At 50.0% G+C, this 14,343-nt stretch overlaps 1 protein-coding gene across 6 annotated transcripts in view; it reads right to left on the reverse strand.

Moving 5' to 3' along the window:
* Positions 1-14,343, reverse strand: part of DLGAP3 (DLG associated protein 3) — a 62,122-nt gene that overhangs the window by 34,371 nt on the left and 13,408 nt on the right. For all 6 annotated transcript variants that reach the window (XM_064363672.1, XM_012440184.3, XM_012440174.3 and 3 more), the window contains 3 exons: positions 7,563-7,645; positions 4,517-5,674; positions 301-506 (listed from right to left, as the gene is read on the reverse strand). In XM_064363672.1, the coding sequence (XP_064219742.1) occupies positions 301-506; positions 4,517-5,623 (1,313 nt within the window). In that variant the 5' untranslated portion in view covers positions 5,624-5,674; positions 7,563-7,645. The remainder of the gene's footprint in view (positions 1-300; positions 507-4,516; positions 5,675-7,562; positions 7,646-14,343) is intronic.

Consider the following 14,343-nt stretch of genomic DNA (forward strand, 5'->3'; position numbering starts at 1 on the left):
CAGTGGACTGCTAGGAGATGGGAGAGGCGAGATGAAAGCACAGGGCCCCTAAGCAAGTCCTAGTCCTCAGAACCCCCAAAGAGAGATCCCTTAGGAGACCCTGGGTAAACAGACTCCTCCAATTAGGCACCAGAGAGGGACTCTCACCAAGGCCCTCCCTTTACATGGAGCGGAGTGAGACACCCCAGTTGAACCCTAAGCAGGCTACCTGACTGGCACCCACTCTACACACACCTCCCACAGGAATCCCATGTCAGCCTCCCGACCCCACACCACCCCCCCAGCCCTCCCTGTCCTTACTTGATCCTGGCCTGGTCCACGCTGGAGGAGCGACGGGTGGTGAAGCGTCGGGCGACTGCTTTGGGAGATGTCTTGGGGCTGCCGTCGGAGTCTCCGCTCTCCTCGTCCCCCATGGCTTTGATGTAGCTGCCGCTCCGCATCCTGCGGCAGGGGATCTCCCCATCCTTGCCACCAGTGGGGTAACCCCCCCAGTCATCTTGCGGCACCTGCAGGGACAGGGGCCTCTGTCTCTCAGACATGACCCTTGTAAATCTAGAGGACAGGACTCTCTCCACTGCCAGTGGGAGGTGCTCTGCCCTGGCTTGAGCGGGCACACTCAGGTACATGCAGAGGCAGAAGGGGAGGTAGGGTCTCAGGCTGTCCCCCTCCCTTACAAGAGACACCTCGTCATCCTCCACAGACCTTCTGCACTTAATTAAGGGCCACCCAGAGAGTCTGAGGGAGTGACATGCCAGGCGTCAAGCGGTTGAAGATCAAAGGCCAAAGTGACCTGTGTCAATCCCACGCCTGGCAGTAAGGCATCACCTGACCTCAGTCAACCTTCTACCCCTCCTTCTCCTTCATCCTTTCAACCTGCTTACATTCCAAATCCTCTCCTCTTCCCCGCTGTGGGGAGCCACAGAGGGCTTCATGCAGGGGAGTGACATCAGATTTGTGTTGCAGAAAGAGCTCTCCCACAGTCCAAACAGAGGCTGGATTGTGGAGGGCCAGGAGCAGGGCAGAGGCTCAAGTGGCGAGAGGAAGACCAATTAGGAGGCTGATGCTGTTATCCAGGCAAGAGACGATGAGGCCTAAATTAAGACAATGACAATGAGGGGGAAGAGGAGGAGATGGAAATGAGAGGTGTTAAGGAGCATCAGTGAGCCTGATTAGACGTGGGGGATGAGGGGGCGGGAGGAGTCGAGGATGACTGCCAGGCTGCTGGCTGAGGACCTGGGGGAGGGTGCTGCCGCTCACTGAGCCATAGAACCCAAGAGAAACAAGTCTAGGGAAAGGTGATAGGGTCAGGGTTGAGCACCTTGAGCTTGGCATAGCACTGTTGAGCAGGTGGTTGGATGTCTGGCTCTGGGATTCAGTGGGGAGGTCAGGGCTGGAGGCGGACATGTGGGAGTCATGGGCGGCAGCTGAATCCATAGCAGTGAATGAGACAGCCCAGGGGAGAGAAGAAGAAAGATGAGCAGAGATCCACTGACATTTTAAAAGGGACTGTGAAGAAAGGAAGAGGAGCCTGTGAAGTCACCTGAGAAGGAGTGGGCAGAGGGGTAGGAGGGAAGTCAGGAAAATGCCATGTCATAGAAACAGGAGACATTTCAAGAATAAAAGGAGTCGATTATGTCAAATGCCACAGTGCGTTCAGAGGTTAGTAACTCAGGCTCGGGAGTTAGAAGATCCATGTGCAATGCTGGCCCCATCACTTGCTGCCTAGGTGAACTTAAGCAAAACGGATTAACCTCGAAGTGTCATTTTCCTTGTTGGTGAATTGGTCATGATATGTATGCCAACATCGGAGGGTTGGTGGCAAAGATAAACGAGCCAATAGAGAGTTTCCAGGACACAGAAAGTGCTCAATAAATGGTAACAATTAATATAAGCACCAAAAAGTACCTTTTGAGGACAGCCCTCAAGAGATCATCTGTGGCCATGCCAGGGCGTTTCAATGACAGGGAGTGTGGAAGTCAGACCACAGTGAGGGGAGAATTGAAGGGAAGTGAAGGACAGGTGTGTATGCTCTAAGAACTCGATTACGAAGGACATGGAAGGTGGGACGGGGCTGCAGAAATATTTTTTAGGATGCAAGTGACACTAGACATGTTTTCAGGATGATGGAAACAGCCAGTAAAGATAGTCTTTAAATCTCAGAGGGAGGGGAGCCGTTCAGGGATGAAGGGGGTCATGAGGAGATGGGCTCAAGCCCTGGAGGATGGATCAGCCTGGGATGGGTGGTCCCAGCTTTTCCTATGAGCCAAGGAAGGGGACGAGGGTGGCTGGAAATCTGGATGCATCTACAGAGATGCTGACAGGAAGCTGAGGGAGTCCATGATGTCAGCCTACACTTCGGAAAATGAGGTGTAAGTGAAGATGTGGGAGAGGACTGGGGGAGGTAGGGAGGATTTAAAACACTTGTTGTAAAGAACAGGTTAAATGGGGTAGGGATGGGAGCTCCAAAAGGGGTCACACCTCAGGGACAGCATAGGGTTCAGGGGAAAGGTGGAGACTCTGGGGATGAGATGGGGTCTCTTGAAGGAACCCACGGGGATGAGCAGGGCTCTTGGAGGGACTACGGCTCAATCAGAAGATGGAAACACAAAGAGATGAGGCTCCAGAAACAAACAGGGGCTCAAAGTGGACAGAGGGATTCTGGAAGAGGGTTAAGAGAAAGCTGGTATCCAGTGGGAGAAACAGGGCTTCAACAATCAGATTGGGAGTCCAACAAAGACGTCTGGCCGCATGGGGCTAGCCTCCCCTGTTTTTGTGCCAGGGGAGCATGACGCTGTCTGCAGGGTCCCTGTAGCCCCTTGGTTTTTCTCCATATGGGCTCAGACTTCCCAGTCCTCAGATGCCCTGGAACTCCAGACCGGAGGGATCATTTCCCTTCCCCATTCTCTACAGAGAGGAGCAGCAGGCAGGTGGAGAAAGGCAGGCCAGCAGATGGGAAGGCCACACTGCAGGGTTCCCACACTGTAGCCACTGCAGAGCTCCTCGCTCCTCTGCAGGACACTGTGAGGTGCATGTTAAAAAGGAAGCCCCCAGGGAGGTCAGGGCAGCCCTGGAGAAGCAGCAGGGAGCAGTGAAATGGCAGCAAGTATTCGGGGATGGCAAGGAATTGGCTACGGGGGAGAAAGGATGGGTGTTCCCGGTCTGGACCCTTCAGTTCCTAGCTTAGAGCACCTCCCTACCCAGGGAGGGGGCAAACCAGGGTCCTGATTCCAAAAGTCACTTCTTGCTTGCACTGTAGCCCTATGTGCTCCCTTGGGCTTTCACAAGTTATCCAGGAGAGCCCTAACTTGTGCACAACTTACCCAGCAATGCCAATGTCCCCGAAAGACACACGCAGCCTCTATTCTCCACACCTTTGAACACACTGTATAATCTCTTCCCAGAACACATTTAGCCGGCACCCAACATCTCCAACTCCTCCACTGAGATTCAGCTCAAGGGACATTCCTCGCCAGGTTGGTGAGGTGTCTCCTCTGTGTTCCCAAGATTCCCAGGGCTCTGTCATATCTCAGCCTCATCACACTACATTCTATCTGCTTCCTTGTCTACTCCCCCTCTAAACTGTGAACTCCTCACAAGCAGCATCTATCTTCATCTTTGTATCCACAGCATCCAGGAAATGCTCATTGAATAAACAGATCAGTATCAACTATGTGAAATGCGGAAATACACTGGACCTCCAGAGCGCGTACTGACTTTTCCTCCTAAAATTATAGCAGGGCTCAAGAAAACAATGGGGGCTGGATGAGGCTGGGATGAAGGCTCCATAACAAGTAAGAATCAGAGCTCTGGTCTCACCTGCAGAGACCATAGAGGTGGTAAGACAGAATGAGAACAGCATGCCAGCTATCGCCTGCACCATCCACTCCCAGGAGGCCCCGCCTGAATTGTATCAGTGCTGAAACCCAGTTTGTCCCCCAGTCTAGGAAAACACATAAGACAGGCTCCCAGGACTCCTCTACAGACTCGGCTGTCCCACCACAGGTACCCCAGAATGACAAACCTCAACAGAGGCACATTCTGGAAATAACTGATCTTCATATTCAAACATGTGGGCTACCCGGATTACAGCAGAAAAGAGGGCTGGAAAAGGCTTTGGGGTAGGAGAACTGCTTGGCAACTGCCAACCTTCAGTCTTGAGAGCAGCTACAGCTAAGCTGTACCTCACCATCCTGTTCACTGCCTGCCCTCAACTTCATTATGCCTCAAACCCCCCAAGACAGAGATCAGCCCAGTCTGTCCAAAACAGTAGGTCAAGGGGAAGTCTTCCAGGCATTGACACATCATTAGAATACAAGGGCCCCTTCATTGCACAAATGGGAAAAGTGAAGTCCCAAAGGAGCTCAGGGTGATCCAGTGGGGCAGACCAGAGCCTCCCTGCATCCAGGCCCTCCATCACAGGGACAGCTGGCTTCCACCCAACCCTTCCCACTGCTCCCTGGTTGACAAGACGGGTGAAGGTCGAGGACCCTGTTCCCCAACCCCAAAAAAGCCTCACCTGCAGATAGTGATAAGTCCTGGCTTTGGCCTTGGTCTCCGGACCCAGGAGCCCCTTGCCTGGCCCGGCCCCCGGGTATCCATCCCGACCCTGGCTGACCATCATGGTATGCCAGGCACTTCGCTTGACCGACTGTCCATCCAGTGACATGGACATGCCAGTGCAGGCAAGGCAGCGGCCTTCTGACCCGCCCGAGCGCCCCTTGAAGCTCAAGTCCCGGTAGGACCCATCTGGAGCCTCCAGGCAGAAGGGACCACCAGGCTCCCCAGGGGGCCTCCCACCCGCCAGGAAGCCGCTGTCACTGTCCAAGTTGTCATCGGAGCTCCACCAGCCTGTGGACTTGGCCTGGTGCCTCCCATCCCCCTTGCGGTCCTTGCTCTTGCTTCTCTTGCCGTGCCGGGACTGGTGGTGGTGGTGATGGTGGTGGTGATGGTGGTGGTGGGAGGTGTGGGGGCCTCCGGAACCGGGGCCGGGGTAGCTGTCTCCTCCAGAGCCACCTCTTCCCTCAGCTTTGGGCCCGTTATAGTCCCGCTTCCCCGGCGCCTCCAGAGAGTGAGACTTGGCAAAGAGCTTCTGCACAGAGTGAACCAGGTGCCGGATGCGGCTAGGGCTCTCACTGCGGGGCTCTGGGGCAGTGCCAGTCCCTGGTGCTGGCCCGGGCCCCGCCCCTGCTGGCCCTCGCTGGTATGGTAGCGTGTGGAAGCCATCTTGTTGAACTGGCAACTGCTTTTCAAACTGATCCAGGAGTGTGGGAGGCAGGCGGGGGGCACCCTTGCCCTGTGGGTGGCCCACACAGTCTTCACAGGTGTCGAAGGGGCCTTGGCCAGGGTACATCCTGGGGAAGGTGCTGCTACCCCCCCCAACCCCGGCCCCCCCTGGCCCTCCCTCAGGGCCTACCGATGGCCCTTCACTCAGGCTCAGGGGCCCTTCAGGAGAAATGTGTCCCAGGCCAGCTCTCGGGGCACAGAAGCGGGGCTCAGTGGAGAAGGCCTCCCTGGAGCCCAACAGGTATGGGGCCCTGGCAGCTGGGCCCACGTCCATATGCTGCTGGTCAGCAAAGCGGGCTGGGCGGGGATGGCTGCCTCGGTCGCCATGGTAACCCCTCATGGCCTCAGCAAAGGCTCTTCATAGTCTTGGGGGCCAGGCCCCAGGAACCTCCTAGAAAAACAGGGAGAAAAGGTATGTGAATTGAACAGCCCCCTTCACCTAAAACCATCTTTTATTAGGCATTCTTATATCCCTTTAGGTAATACCTGTCAATTTATTATGATTAATTGTACTATCCTCCCACAAATGGGCTAAAAATTCCTTTAAACGGTCATAATAGGCAAAGACACTCAAGGGCGCAAACTAATCCCATCATTCAACGAATGCTGCAAATCTGATAAATACTTATTCACAAGAGGATATTCCCTCAGTCAAATGGGTTTTTTAATATCCTTAGAGACTGGGCACAGTGATTCACACCTGTACTTCCAGCACTTTGGAAGGCCAAGACAGGAGGATCACGTGAGCCCAAGTGTTCAAGATCAACCTGGGCAACTGAGCAAGACCCCGTCTCTACTAAAAATTTTTTTCAATTAGCCAGATGTGGTGGCACATGCCTGTAGTTCTAGCTACTTGGAAAACTGAAGAGGGAGGATCACTTGAGCACAAGAGCTCAGAGCTGTAGCGAAGTATGATTGTTTTATACCACTGCACTCCAGCCAAGGCAACAGAGTGAGACCTGGCCTCTAAATTTATATATATTTATGTTTATATTTGTAAATGTATATTAATAAATATTTATAAATGCATATATATTTTTATATACACAGAAATATTTATATATATACATATATACAAATATATGAACATTTATGTATAAAAATATATATATACTTTGGGCTGTGTGTATCCTTAGATTACCAGAAACAAAAGGATACCCAAGAAAACATAAAATATTCAAAGAAACCAGTCTTTAGGTGAACTAGCTTTTCACAAGCTGGCATTAAGCAAATAGATCCACAGCCACATCTCTACCCCAACCCTGCTCTACACCCCACTGTTGCAAGAGCCAGGCCTCAGGGTCACAGCTCCCAGCTGCTATGAAGAAAGAGAACACTGGACCCAAATCTACATATCCAGCACCATCCCGCAGAAAAATCCCTCCCCTTCCTTCTACATCCTGTGCATTCCATCTGGCTGTAGGCTCATTCTCCCTCCCCTGCGGACTGAAATAAGAAGGAGAACCTGAGATGACTCTTTCTTGTTCCTCTTCTGAGTTCCAAATATTCCCCCCATGAAATTTCCCCTTTTGCCTTTTACTCCCATTCCACTGGAGGGGAATCACAAAGGAGGAAAATCCATAAAGAAAAAGAACAGCAGCTACACATAATAGCATCTGAATCCTAAACAGGGATTGGAACCCAGGAGTTCCTCCTCCCAGGAACAGAGGGAAGGCAAGGAAGGAAAGCGATGGAGAAAAAACTCTAGAACCAGTGCTCCTGGCCCCTATCCCAGGCTTGCCAAGGCTACAGGACAGAGAGGTCAGCTCTCAGCAAGAGCTGCCTCCAATCAGGACTCCAGGAGCTGCCAGGACAGGAGCTACAGCAGGAGGGAGTGACAGCAGGAGGGACAGGGACAGAGGAGCTGGCAGACGGTGCCCTCCCTCATCCTCAACCAGGCTCCTGGGCCATCTGCTGACTAGGAGGGATGACAGCCTCAAAGACTCCAGACAGCAGCACCTCCGAGACTCATTCTCTTTCTCCCTATCACCACCTCCCCACATCCACCTTTCTTCCAGATCCTACTCACCGCTCATCTCCTACTATTTCCCAAGCACTTGCTCTATACCAGTTACTGTGCATACCTGATATTCTCTAATCTCACTGAAATCTTGTGACGTAGATATTATCCACACTTACCCATGAGAAAATTGAGCTCAAAATGGTGAGGTCACAAAGCCAGTAAGTGAATGAGTCACTTTGAATCAAGATTCAAACCCGTTATTCTGGTATGAGAACCTGAGTCTAATCCCCGTCTCCCAGACTCTTCTATCACTCACCATCCGGGGTGTCCCATCCTTGATGTCAGGATCCCCACCACCAGGCAGAATCCTAACTTCAGAAGGCTCAGGACCACTGGCTCCTGATGGAAAAGGAAAGGATGGTAAGCAAAAGGGAACAGACATTTTCCCTCAGTCCTCAGAGGATTGGTCTCTGGCCCTGACAGTTTTCCTTCCCAACCCCCCAAACCCGGATTGATTGGATCCCCCATGATGCAGAGCCTTTGGACCCCCAGGGAAATGAGGTTGGCTTCATTATGCAAATACATGCAAATGTGCGTACAGGTTGGACCACCTCCAACCGCAGGTGTCTGTGGGATCTGTCCGTGGTGCTGAGCCACTGCATTTTTTTTTTTTTTTTTTTTTCCCATTGCCCTCAAATATGATTCCATTCCACAAACGTTTGTTGAGCAGCTACCATAAGCAAGAGAGTGAGAAGTGTATAGATGTGATTTAAGAGTTGTCCCTGTCCTCTAGCGGTTTGTAGTTTAACAGGGGAACAACGTCTCACGTGACAAGAGTTATTACAGGCCACTTTATTTTTGCACAAACTGTTCCCTCCTCCTAGAATGTCCTTTCATCCACCTCAAAGCCCTCCTCATGGCTAACACTTACTCATGTTAAGCCCCACCTTCCCTTGAAGACTTTCTGTGCTCTTATTCTAGGTTATGCTCTTTATTGGGCTTTTATAACACCCTGGGTGTCCCCATGAAAGCAGCTATCACACTGCATTGAAAATGTCTGTTTCGGTTTCTATCTCCCCACCTAGAATGTGGTCTTCTGCAGGATAGAAACCAAATCCTATTCATCTCTGGATCTCCAGCACCTAACTCATGGCTTTGCCCAGAGCCAGTCCTTAATAAGCATTCACTAAGTAGACAAATAAATGACTGTGCTAGAAAGAGGTACCAAAATGTTGGTCTACTTCAGATGAAGACAGGATCAGATTCAATAGAGGGCAATCGAGGAAGACTTCTCAGAGGAGAGGGTGTTTGTGATGGAGTACAAGATGTCTGTGTGTCCCACACAAATAGGTGTGGGGAAGAGAACCTACCTGGTGAGGAAACAGCAAGCACAGGCAGAAGAGGTGTGCAAACAGGGAATTCTAAGGGGTGGGCTCGGAGAGTTCTGGCAGACAGGGAATGGCAAATAGTGGGAGCAGGAGAGAGAAAATCAAAAAGGAAGATGACTCTGAAGTTTGCAGCAGCCGTGACTGGAAGACTAATGATGCCATTATTAGACACAGGGACATCAGGAAGAATAGCTAGTTTTGCAAGCATGATTAATAGTAGTGGAAGAGGCACAGTCAGACATCAGGAAGAACTTCCTGACCCTGAAGGATGTGAGACAATGAAGAAGATTGTGGTTTCCTGAGAATCTTCCATAGAGGACAGGGTGAGACATGGCCAGCCCTGGCCCACCCTGGAACCTGGACTGTAGAAGCTGTTGGTTACCCTGCCTGAAGGAAGACTGGGGTGACCTCATGGATACCAACTGCCTGGCTCTGGATGACCATTGTCCTCCATTGCCCTTCTTTGGGAAAACGGGGAATTTCAGATCAAGATGGCCTTTCAAGCAGTTGTTGGAAAAGCACCTGGAAGCATTCTCTTCCCTCTTCCTGCCCCAGGCAGGACCTATATCTGAGACTCACAGCACAAAAGGCCACTTTGGCAGAAGCCCAGACTGTCCCATTTGTTCTGTGTGTGGTGACGTCAAGCTGGAGCCTCACAGAACTTCCCAGTGGTGGACATTCCCAGGTGCCCCTCTGTCTCCTGCTTCACACAGGTGCTGCTGGCAAGTCACTCAGCTTTCACCAAGGTCTTATCAAACTTCAGCCCCTTTGGCATCAATCCACGTTCTCCTTGCTCTTGTCTTGGAGAAGATGGGCCCTGTAATTGCTGCCTTCTCCAGACAGACCAACCCTCAACTCCTTTACCCAGGTCCTACAGGGCAGCCCTGTTTAGTGGAAAAAGCACAGGTCCCGAGATCAGAATGTATGTGACACCTGACATACCAGAGGTGGCCTACTTTCCCTAAGCCTCAGGATATCTGCTCACATATCTCCTAGGACTTTAATGGATATCAAATAATACAATAACTCTTACAAACTCTAAAAGAGTATACAATGTAATCCTTCATGAGAAGCCTTTCTTTTGGATTTCCAAAATCCCCAATGTCCAAATAGTAAACAATATAATCAAATCCAAATTACTGGGAGCAGGAGATATCCAATTTATGGATTTTCTAAAGAAAATATTTAATTAACAACTGGGTTCCTCCTATATGTTATGCTTTATGATCACATTCGTCTCCCCACACCGCCTGCCTTCATCCCCCCACACCACCTGCCTTCACTCCATTACTAAACAAAATCAATGGGAGGGAAAAACAAGTGAGGAAGGGACTAATAATTCAATCCATCACCATGTCCTATGGATTTTGCTTCCTAAAAAACAGATGTGCCCATTTATTTCCATATCCATCAAATCATTGTCAGCTGACTCGCTAAAACTCATTCCCAGCCTCCTTGTCCCTATCCCAGCCTCCTTTGTAACTAGAGGCCACGCGATTTCATTTTGGCTAGTGATATATACATGGAAATATGATGAAGGTTTCTGGGAAAGATTTTGCCTTTGTGACCAAAGGGGTAGGACTTGCTAGTGCCATCTTTCCTCCCCTCCATTTTGGCTTGACTACAACCCTGATGGCCAGAGCTAGGACTGCTATCTTGCCACCACAAAAGGCCTAGAGAACTGCAGAGATGTCAGTCCTGGCATCATCAGGCCATGGAACCAACATGAACAGTTGCTTTACTCCAGGTCTACATGTGATAAGGAATGCACTCTTTATTTAAACCACTGTTGGCCAGATTTCCTGCAGTATTTGCAGCAGAAAGCACTGTTAATGAATCCAACTGTCCCTGAGAACACCATCTCCTGCCTGCATGTCTGCACATCTTCTCCTAACTGGTCTCCCTGCTTCCATTCTTACCCTGCTCCAATCCAAATGGCCATTTGGAAATGCAAATCTGATCATGTCACACCTCTGCTTAAAACTCTTCACTGGCTGATTGATGTCCTTAGGATAAAATGCCTTCACTTGTCCAACAAGGCCCGCAGGGTCTGGCCCTTCCTACTTTTCCAACATCCTCTCACAACATGCTCCCCTTGCTTTCTCTGCAGCAGCCAGGACAGTCTTTTGTCAGTCCCATGATCCCTCGCATCACGGGGCCTATTCCCCCCATTGGGAAAGCTTTTCCTACCCACCTCTGCCTTGCTAACTCCTACACACCCTTCAGATCTCAGCCCAGTTGTTGCTTCCTCGGGGAAGCTTTCTCTGGCCTCCCTGACTAGGTCAGATCCCCCTGCTGTTTGCTCTCAAGACACCATGTACCTGTCCCTTATATTGTTACCATTTTAAATTTCTGTGACTCTAGATCGTCTGTCTCTCCCACTAGAATGTTAGCTCCCCATAAGTGCAGGAATTTTATCCATCTCATCCACTGAATTCTCCCCATCCCTAGAACAATGCTTAGCATATGGCAGACATTTGCTGAGTGAATGTGAGTCTACAAAACGAGAGCCTTTCATTTATATTTTATGTGAGTCCCAAAACTGTTTCAAGGGATGGACATTATCTGCCCCCTCCACCTTCCAGTGTACAGAAGAAGAAACTGAGGTTTGGAGAGACTAACTGAGCTCCCCAAAGTCACACTGAGAGCTGCTGTCAAAGCCAGAAGTCAAATCCAGTGTTGGCCGATTCCAAAGCATTAGCTTTTCTCCTATCTGTGTTGCCAGCCCAGAGAAGTCAAACTTATTCAATACCATTCTGAAGTGAACAGAGTAATGAAAGTGAATCTATTTTCTTAAAGCACACAAACAGATAAAAAGGCCTCGTCCATACATATCTTCCAGACCTAACCAGAGTGTGATTTAGCCTTTTCCCATGTGTGGTGAGCACTGAGTTTATACCAAGTCCAAGGTCAGATTAGTATAGAATAAAGGATGCTCCCTGAAGTCCTATGACAATTCTGGGTGCTGGTGTTATTTTCCCATTTTTATTGCACCAAGTCATCCAACCACTATCCCAGGACACAGAGAGCTGCCCAGACGGTGAACCTGGGGGCCGAGGGAAGCAGTCACTTTTGCAGCCTATGGCTGGCTGGAAAGTGGAGAGTGAAGGAGTCTGGGAGGGTGCCGTGTGTGACAAATTCATCTCTGATGCAGCTCGAATCTATCTGGGAATGGAAGAAATGGCACAGATGCCGTCACCAAGAAATTACCCAATTTAGCACCAACTACACAATCCAGCAATTAGTTTCTTAAACCGGAACTTGCTGGGGGCTGCCAGGCTGGCGGGGTTGTTGTTACAAATCTCACTGGGAAACCAGCTGTGTAATTCACCAGGAGGTTGTCACTGCCCCAAGCAATTACCTTCCAGAAAAAGAATGGAAAATGGGAGAAGGAGTCAGAGTGTTTTCTCTCCCTTTCCCTCAGGGCCCTGCCCAACCAAATCAGTTGGTTTTCCTTTCTTGAGACCTAGGCAACTCATAACCTCCCTTGATTAAAGCAGTTATGGATGTGGACTCTGTCATCAGACTCTGTGGGCTCAAATCCCTTTCTACTCACTTACAGGTTGTTTATACTTGGGCAGGTGATTCACCTCTCTTAACCTGTTTCCTTGTCGGAAAAATGGGGATGATATTAGATCCATTGTAAAGGTATGACTGATGTAACGTTTAACAAGGTAAAGCACAGAAATCTGCTAGCACTGTCTCTGGCACATGATAACAGTAGCTATCTTTATCACTGTTTCTTCCACTGGTTTACAGTGTGACAATGGGTAGGTCACTTAATTTCTCTGGATGACCATCTAAGACCAAAGATACTCAGCTGGGAAAAAGGTAAGTTCTTACTCTAGATTGTCCACATCTGGGTACCCAGGGATCCAGGTGTGTTTGACAAAGGCCAGTATCTCAGAGTTTGGCACAAAGTGATGCCTTAGGCAAAGATGAAGATTTCAAAAATCAAATATTAGCCAATTAACTCCTTCCCCAGGAAGCTGTCTGGGAGAGCTACAAGTTGAACATGATGGTTCAAACAGCAGCAAAAGGTTAGAGTTGCTCCCTTGTGAAGGTCAGCCCTATCCAATCCCCTCACCTGGAGTCTATGAGGTCATCCCCACACCAGTTCCAACACAGCAGAACTTCCAGCAAATGAGGCCTAGAATTCATTTTGCTGCTGTCGGCCTGGCTCCTCCATGCCTGTGGTAAGTCTTGTGTGTCCCTGGGATCCCAAAGTTTTAGGCTTTGCCTACCAACCCCCTCTCCCTGTGTTAACCAACCAGTATAGACAAGATTGTGCCTCAGTTTCTCTGTCCAGCCTTTCACATTGGAAGCCCTAACACAGAGCCTCTGACCTGCAGCTCATAACCCTGATCATTCAACTGTGCCCATGGATAGGCATATCTCTGCCTCCCCGGCCCCTCATCTCTTCCTGCATCCAGTTCTGCCTGAGGCCCTCTGACTGATTTGACACTGGCTTTGCCTAGATGCCTGTGGCAGGATCTCTGTAGCTGGTCCTAGTCCCTGGCCTCCCTCAACCCCACTACCCAGCCTTGTTGCTGAAGACTCAGCATGCCTTGTATCCAGCCCCGCCCCTTAGGACCCAAGGAAAATCACCTCCTCCTCCTCCCCTCACTGCCCCAGAAAATGGAGAAGGAAGAAGGGGAAACAGAATGGAAGGAGGGAGGCTTGCCGTTTTATTCATTCACCTTTATTACTTTATTTAATCAACACTTCCTAGAGGCTTAGGGCAGAAATTTTACAGAAAACGGGTTTACAGCTCCAAAACACTCGAGTCATTTAGGCAGATACAAGTCTAAATCCATCTCCTGACCCACTGGACAGTGCTCGGCCTGTGAATAACCCACACTACCTATAATCTCTTTGAAAATCCCACCTCAGGGGGCTTTGCACTTGATGTTCTCTCTGCTGGAACACTCTGCCCCAGATATTCCCATGGCTTCCTCTGTCTCATCTTTTGGGTCTCAGCTCAGAGAGGCCTATCTGACCACTCACTCCAACTAAAGTTGAGCTGCAACCCTGGGTATGCTCTATATCACCTGCCTCATTGCCCTCAGAGCACTGATTGCCCTTTGAAATTATTTTCTTTGTCTATTGCTTGTTTATAGTATGCCTCCCCATGGTAGAACATAAGCTCCAGAAGGGCAGGGACTGTGTCTGTTTGTGTGCTGCATTATTTTGAGTGGCTAGAACAATGCCTGCCACTAAACGGTGTTCAAAAAATACCTGTTCTGTGACTGTATATTTTCCCTTCCTGCCCTCATCCACTCTGCTCCTATGTACAACAGCCCACAGAAAGGACCTCCACTCCTTTCCCTTCAAAAGCTTTGGAGAGCCCTGGAGATTCTGGTATTAGAAATCCAGCCTTTATACCCAGCCTTGTTCACGATGTTTGTCTAGCCACTCCGCTTAGCAGGTAAAGATGGTTCTTTTCCAGTTGCCTCTAGGTCTCCCCCAGATATGCCACTCTGCATAGCTCAGGGAAGATAGTGGAGAGAGAAAGGAGAGTAAGAAGGAAAAAGATGACCCTCCCCATGCTGCAGAGAGAAAGAATGAGGCACAACTTTCAGGGATGGGCTCCAGGAGCAGGATTCAGGGTCTACCAGCCCCACAAAGGGTCTTCACTCAGACTTGCTGGGCCCCAGCTCCCTTCCCAACTGGAGCCATGTACCCAAGAGGCATCAGAAGCAGAGCCTG

Source organism: Aotus nancymaae, unplaced genomic scaffold (assembly GCF_030222135.1).
Source record: "Aotus nancymaae isolate 86718 unplaced genomic scaffold, 86718_ANA_hifiasm-v0.15.2.pri h1tg000053l, whole genome shotgun sequence".
Taxonomy (NCBI): Eukaryota; Metazoa; Chordata; class Mammalia; order Primates; family Aotidae; genus Aotus; species Aotus nancymaae.